This window comes from Mercenaria mercenaria, chromosome 10 (assembly GCF_021730395.1).
Source record: "Mercenaria mercenaria strain notata chromosome 10, MADL_Memer_1, whole genome shotgun sequence".
NCBI lineage: Eukaryota > Metazoa > Mollusca > Bivalvia > Venerida > Veneridae > Mercenaria > Mercenaria mercenaria.
The window spans coordinates 70,690,388-70,698,653 of record NC_069370.1 but is presented as its reverse complement, the minus strand read 5'-3'; the positions used below and the strand labels follow the sequence as shown (position 1 = coordinate 70,698,653).

The 8,266-nt window shown below is 34.2% G+C and overlaps 1 protein-coding gene across 2 annotated transcripts in view; it reads right to left on the bottom strand.

The window, feature by feature from the left end:
- Positions 1 to 969: 969 nt before the first annotated feature.
- The window catches only part of LOC123545162 (uncharacterized), a 32,307-nt gene continuing 25,010 nt past the window's right edge, over positions 970 to 8,266 (bottom strand). For both annotated transcript variants that reach the window (XM_053553315.1, XM_053553316.1), the window contains exons 5-7: positions 7,993 to 8,014; positions 6,913 to 6,973; positions 970 to 3,104 (exon numbers count right to left, since the gene is read on the bottom strand). In XM_053553315.1, coding sequence (XP_053409290.1) covers positions 2,922 to 3,104; positions 6,913 to 6,973; positions 7,993 to 8,014 — 266 coding nt within the window. In that variant the 3' untranslated portion in view covers positions 970 to 2,921. The remainder of the gene's footprint in view (positions 3,105 to 6,912; positions 6,974 to 7,992; positions 8,015 to 8,266) is intronic.

The window sequence follows — 8,266 nt, the reverse complement described above, 5'->3', positions numbered from 1 at the left end:
AAAGTATAATGAAAAAGGAAATTTTTGGTATATCTTTGATCAGCACTTATCTTACACTTTATAACCATCTATACACTGAACATCTCATGACATTACTGTCAAATCTTTAATGTTCGTGGTGAATTAATTTGTGTGTTTTGTTGTTTCATCAATCCAATAAATTAAATCCTGATGAACATACCCCATACATTGTATCTTCAAAATGCACAGAATGCATATCCCCACACACACAAAAAAACTGTTTTGGGCAAAATCATGAAAATCCATGCCAATAAAAATCAAATAATTTTACAGTACATTTAAATGACTACTTGTAAAAATGCCTCCTCTACAACACTCTCTATCAATGTATAGCTGACGCATACTTTATATATGATTTATTACAATTAACAACTTTTCATAGCATACAAACAAATTAGACTTGAAAGCTAATAAAAAGGAATAACATACTCAGATTCGGAGGACAAAATGGCTGAACATACAGGAGGGAACTGAACAGATTCTCTAAAGTTTCCCCCCTCTGTCAATTTAATATCTTGAACCATTTTCCTTTTGCAAAACCAGGTTAATGATACTTTCCTAAATATATTCTAACCACCTTACATTAAGCTGTAAGGAAAATAGAATGCACCCCTCCACCCCCCTACAGTAAATGCTTGGGTACCTTTGACTAAGAAACATTTGCTTTAAACATTAAACATTAATAAACATGACCTAACAAACAATAGTTTTACTGGATAAACATTAAATTTTCAAACATTTTAAATCGTTAAATATCAAAATGATAAATGAATAGTATTATTTTAATTTGCTTCTTGAATGTGTATGACAAGATGTAAAGCTAAATTCCTTCTTTTTTCACATCAAATTTCTACAGCTTGACTACAATAGTGCTCTTTAAAGCAAAAGTTTATTAAACATACCAAATCTCTATTTTTTCTTTCTTTTGCAATAAAGAGGCATTTTCTAAATTTTAAAAAATTTGACTTAAAACCGGAGATGTGTGCATGTGAGGTCATGTGGTCATTAATTTTGTAATCCCATTTTTTTCTTATGAATGTCAACCCTGGTATATTCATTACTTATATGGTTACAATTGAAAGTTTTCAGTTTACAGTTATTCTGAGTATACATGAGACTGTTTAATTTCTGTATGTGTCAAAACATTCTAAGAATCAAATATAAAATCTTCAAGATGATTACATTATAAATCTAATAATATTACATTCTGAATATATGTAAGAAAGACAAAAAGTATTTAGAATCATATATAAGGCAGATCTAGATTTCACTGACACAAAATTTATTTACAACTATGTCAAAAATTAGATAAATCAACAAGAAGATATTGTGACTGCATTCACATGACTACTGCAAAATCATTACTATTTGTGGCAGATTTGTGCATTTTGTAATGTCAATCCATACAATTAAATAATCTGAATGAACAAAGAAAGTTTCTATTCATTTCATTAGTAAAGTTTGAAATCTACAAATATAAACCAAGAGAAATAGCTGTTTTTGCCAAAACCAATAAATTTCATGCCCACAAAATTCATTGATTTCACAGAATGGAATGCATGGTTTGTTCATAAAACAGAATCCCATACACAACATACATTCAAAATATGTGTAACCAGACACATGATACTGTAACACATACATCAGCAAACAAAAGCATCACACAAAATGGCATAAAATCCTATATTTTCCTGTATTTGTAGTAGGTATGCTAATACTTATTTCTGGTAGGCAAAACTACTGTATGGTCAAGACCTAAGGGAGGATTGAGTCCAGACAAATTTCCCAGTTATTCCTATCATAAGAGTTTTTCAGTAAACAACTTTAAATGACTTTTATAAACTCACTACAGCTTATTTCTAAATAAAAGCTTATAAAAGTCAACTGTAAAGTATAAAAGTAACAAAACGTTTGTAGTAACAACACTGGAGAACAAGAGCTGTCGGAGGACAGCAACGCTCGACTATTCAACAGCCTTGTCGATTGAATGAATACGGAAGTCGAAAAAGGGACATAATTTAGTAAAAAAGCAAAATAGGGTTATGGAACCTGCAAAGTGCTTATCAGCTCATGACAGTGGACAAGTGTGTGAAGTTTCAATCCATTCCCATTAGTGGGTACTGAGATACCAGCTTACATATAGGAATTTAACCAAAAACACCTAAGTTGAAAAGGGGCATAATTTTGTAAAATGCGAAGTTGAGTTATTGACCCTTTGCACTGCAAGTCATATCATGACAGTGAACAAGTGTGTGAAGTTTCAATTCATTCCAATTAGTGAGTACTGAGATACCAGCTTACATACAAAACCTTAACCAAAAATTTTAAGTCGAAAAAGGGGCATAATTTTGTAAAAAAGCAAAATAGAGTTATGGAACCTGTGCAATGTAAGTCAGTTTATCACAGTAAATAAGTGTGTGAAGTTTCAATCCATTCCTACAAGTGGTTACTGAGATACCAGCTTACATACAAAACCTTAACCAAAAATTTCGAAGTCGAAAAAGGGGCATAATTTTGTAAAAAAGCAAAATAGAGTTATGGAACCTGTGTAATGTAGGTCAGTTTATCACAGTGAATAAGTGTGTGAAGTTTCAATCCATTCCCACAAGTGGTTGCTGAGATACCAGCTTACATACAAAAACTTAACCAAATCGGGACACGGATGCATGGGCGAGTCCAATAGCTCTACTATTCTATGATAGTCGAGCTAAAAATTATATTCCAGTCAGTCAAGTTGTTGGAATGTTCCTGTCAAAAACCAGTTATGTAACAATACATTTTCTTAATGTAAGGAATCTGAATGCATCCAGGCATATAAAACAATTTCTGAACACAATCACTAATATTGTCTAACACCATTTTCACTTTTAACGTATATAAAATCTTCAGTGATTTGTGTCTTATTTATGGAACTCGACTTCTGCATATTCTACTGGGTCGTTGCGTTTCTTTCTCGGAGCTACCGGAGGATTTTTGGTTAAATCTAATTCTGCATAATGAAGTTCCTGTTGCCCGGCTCGTGGTTTGGGCTTCGGTTTCAATGGTTCATCCACACCGTTTCCATGCTCAGGAGTTTTGCTTTTCTAATGAAAATGAAAAGAAACAAATAATGGTCATAGCAGCTTGACGGTTCAATATCTAAATATCGTAACTGATAAGTTCGGAGAACTTTTCTTTATACTTTCCAATTTTGGTAATTAAAGCCAAAGAAAATTTTTGTTAATGTTAGGGAGAAAAAAGCTTATGGTTTAGGATGCAACGAAATGTCTGCAAGCTGCCACTGTATGATCCATTATCAAATTCTTTTCATTTTCATCGCTAGCACAAATATAAAATGGGCCAAGTATTTACATCATAATGTCGAACTCTAAGTCAAATGTCTAGTATTAACAATATCAATGATTGGTTAATGCTAGTTGGTTATAAATATTCCTACTGTCTATCTGTCCTTTGTGTAAAACTGAGTGACTGTTAGCTTAGGAAAGTCATAGTAAATTAAGTGTATGACCTAACTACAATAATGTACTAAAACAAAACCACTAAACCACAAGTACTGATATTTATGCCACAGTGACAACATGGAAACAGTCATGTGAGGAAACAAAATCAGAGATAAAAACTGAATACATGTGCAAATTGCAGACATTTCTTGGCTTAAATTTAATTATTTTGTAATTATAGCTAAAAACACAATTTCGTGCAAAGGACAGTAGACAAATACATATAATATATGTAAGAAATGACCTGTTAATATACATTTCAAGTACAAAGCATGGAAAATGTCAGATTTGTTCATAACTACAAGCTAATATCTCCCTATATTAATTACTTTTTAAAAACAAATCATACGTAATTAGCATTCAGTTAGCCTCGAAAACTACAATGTCAGTTTGTGTGTAATATACCAGATAATTGACTTGACCAACAGTTTAGTGACAAAACAAACCTCATCTAATTTATAGGATTGTCAACTTAAAGCACATGGCTGTGACTTGAGAAAAAATACTCATTCATTACATCAAAACTTCAGTTGCCTTTAGTCAAGGTCTTTTTAGAAACTTTTCCTTTATTGTAATGAAAGCTAGTTGAGGAAACAATGAAATAACTTAACAATTCATTTATCTCATCAGTCATGTATATAAATAAATAAAAATAATTCAACATGCACATGTAATTTAGAAGGCAGTAGCAAAGATGTGTAGGTGAAGAAATAGGAAGATTATATATATTCTATAATTATAAAAGATCATAATAAATTTCAGACTTCATATCCTGAAAGATGCTCAATAAAAGTTACCTTAACTAGGACCATCAACAGTGTTAAAATAATGGAAATTTATTATAACCAGAATTCTAACCAGTCTTAATTTGTTTTGTGTAAGTGACTTATAAGTAACCAAGAGAAACAAGACATGGCATACAAATGAATTTGGAACTAGATGTGTGTCCATAGGACACAGGTGCCCCCCACTCCTGCCACTGTAACATGGTTTAAGGTTTCGAAGTAGGCCTTGAGAAACAAAAATCAAACAACACCAAATCATAGAAAGAAAGAGTTGTTTGACATGAAAATTGAACAGCATGTAAAACATGTATATTACTTTACGAAACAAGTGTCTCAGTATACTGATATAAACTTTGAATTCCAGAAAATGACTGCCTATAGGGGCCCCACTTCCGGACAGTCAAACGCCTTTAAAAACTCACCATTTTCAAAGAACTGTTACACATGTTTGTTTAGATGCATTTGCAATAGCGTGCAAGTGGTGAAATTTCACATAATAAGGTGGAAATAGTTTTCAGCAATTGTTTATCTTTATTTCTTTACAAATGGCATTCATTTTCAAAGGGAGACAACTTTTTCTCGACAATTACTTAAAATAATCGGAAAAAGTTGTCTCCCTTTGAAAATGAATGCCATTTGTACTTAAAATAATCGGAAAAAGTTTTCTCCCTTTGAAAATGAATACCATTTGTAAAGAAATAAAGATAAACAATTGCTGAAAACTGTGTTCCACCTTGTTATGCAAAATTTCACCACTCGCACGCTATTGCAAATGCATCAAAACGAACATGTGTAACTGTTCTTTGAAAATGGTGAGTTTTTAAAGGCGTTTAACTGTCCGGAAGTGGAGCTCCTTTAGGCAGTCCTTTTCCGGAATTCAATGTTTATATCAGTATACTGACACTTGTTTCGTAAAGTAATATACATGTTTTACATGCTGTTCAATTTTCATGTCAAACAACGCTTTCTTTCTATGATTTGGTGTTGTTTGATTTTTGTTTCTCAAGGCCTACTTCGAAACCTTAATGACTCAGGTTAAACAATTTTTAAGATGTTTGCAACAGAAACTTTTAAGAACCGTATGTGTATTTTTCACTTAGTTGGCCATAACTCTGGCCTAGCTGAGTAAAATCCTAAAGAGAACACTTCATAGGCTATAAAACAATCCTCTAATGTTTTATGATTCTAGGTCAAGTACATTTTAAATACATGTTTCACAAACATTTTTTTTTTAATTAGGTCTGGACAAGAATTCTCGTCTTGTGTAGTGAAATAATGACTGTAGGTAAAATATTTTTGGAGCTACGCGCGACACAACATTAAGATGACAATTTTTTCCTAGGTCAGGGGCCTTAACTCCTACAATACTGAATGAATCCAGACGCGAAACACCAGGTTCACAACTGCACATGCTGACCAACATTCCTGTAAACTTTGGTGACTCAAGGTCAAATACTTTTGGAGCTACGCGCGACACAACATTAAAATGACCAATTTTTAACTAAGTCAGGGGCCATTACTCCTACACAACTGATTGAAACTGGAAGTGAAATCCCAGGTGCACAACTGCACATGCTGACCAACATTCCTGTAAACTTTGGTGACTCTAGGTCAAATACTTTTGGAGCTACACGCGACACAACATTAAAATGACCAATTTTTAACTAAGTCAGGGGCCATAACTCCTACAATACTGAATGAATCTGGACGCGTAACCCCAGGTGCACAACTGCACATGCTGACCAACATTCTTGTAAACTTTGGTGACTCTAGGTCAAATACTTTTGGAGCTACGCGCGACACAACATTAAAATGACCAACTTTAAACTAAGTCAGGGGCCATAACTCCTCCTGTAATACTGAATGAATTCGGACGCGAAACCCCAGGTGCACAACTACACATGCTGACCAACATTCCTGCAAAGTTTCGTGACTCTACATCAAATACTTTTTGAGCTAGGCGTGACACAACACTAAAATGACCAATTTTTACGAAGTCAGGTGCCATAACTCCTACCAGACTGAATGAATCCAGACGCGAAACCCCAGGTGCACAACTACACAGGCTGACCAACATTCCTGTAAAGTTTTGTGACTCTACGTCAAATACTTTTGGAGCTAGGCACGACAACATTCTCGGAAGGACAGACAAGAGCAAATCTATATGCCCCCTACCACTCATGGGGGGGGGGGGGGGGGGGGGGGGGTTGTCAGGGCACAAAAACATGGATCTAGTCAAATACTTGTCTCCCTATTTCTAGATTTGTCTGACTTAACATAATTACCTAAATTGCACCTTTGGTTAAATAAAATACAAAATTGAGAACAAAAATACTCCTTTTAGCAAATTAAACTGCAAAATTATCAAGTTAGTTCATTAGAAAACTATACTTCAAATCTATATTTCTCTGATTGTGAAGTGAATTATTTGCAATTTCAAGGAATTAATCTAAAATAATCATTTTTTGTCCAGTGTATAAAAAATAAGCTAAGCTAGGTGTTTGGGGGCTGAATCTGGTCTGTATATCGTACCTGACTGGTTCATTTTAGAGAAGATATGTGAAGATACATTCACCACAATATGAAAACAAGCAGTGGGTACTTACCCTATGTTTATCAACACTTGCATAAGTGTCAACCGGTGGAGCCATGTTAGGATTCTCAGATCTGAAAGAAAAGCAGAACACATGACAATAATTATAACATATTCTTGGACAAGTAGCAATACTTTCATCTTGGATTATTTTGTCCTTAACTTGAGCCCATGACTTTACATTTTTGTTCACCATTTGCATTTTCCTTATGTAGTGGTGGCCAATTTACATAGCTAGTGTCTTCCTCATATGACCCCTTGGTGGAGGACAAATGTCTTTAGCTGCAAGGTCTTCAATCAAACAAGAGAGTTTTGTCCAAAGTGGTTGTTCACTTGGGATATGAATACCAGTATGTGGACTTCCCAACTTTTTAACATAAAATGAATATTAAGTTTGGATTTCATTTGTTTGTTTGTTTTGGGTTTAACGCCATTTTTCAACAGTATTTCAGTCATGTAAGGGCGGGCAGTTAGCGTAACCAGTATTCCTGGATTCTGTATCAGTACAAACCTGTTCTCCGCAAGTAACTGCCAACTTTCCCACATGAATTATCAGAGGTGGAGGATGCATGATTTCAGACACAATGTCTTTTATCAAATCGTCACGGAGAACATACGCCCCGCCCGGGGATCGAACTTGCGACCCCACGATCCGTAGACCAACGCTCTCCCTACTGAGCTAAGCGGGCGGGCTTTGGATTTCATTGATTGACCCAACAACAAAATACACTAAAATTACTCTACACCGACAAATATTAATGATTTCACAATATTCGAGACATGGGACTGAAAGTGAATTTTGTTTCTTGTTAGATTTCATCTCACACCAACACAATGCTGGTCACAAGAAGACTGTCTGGCTTTTAATGGTGCAAGTTGCTGGCAGGCATCTGAACAGAACAACCCGCCTACAAACCAGCTTACTTACATGACAACACAAATAGGGTTCAAACTCGAAGGAAGCCAGCAACCTTACCACCTCGGCTGCAGAGACCCATTAGGAGCATAAAATTAATGACAGAATCCTAACATGTATATTGAGTGGTGTGACATACATAGAAACTAATATTAAGTACAAATATTTGATACATACCCATATTCTTCCTTGGTAGTGTCTGAAAAACAAAACAAATGAATTAAAGTTATGTTTCTCAAACTTTATAGACAGACTATGTAAGGATAGACTAGTAAATAGTTATAACAATTGGTTATAAGGAAACTTATGAAAAAGACTTTGCAATATAAACTCACAATATTTGAAAACTAAAATATTTCTTTAAATTTGAAAATCTTTAAAAAATATCATTTAATACTAAGAAAAAATGCATTCAATTTGATACTAATTTCATACAAATACTACAACTTTG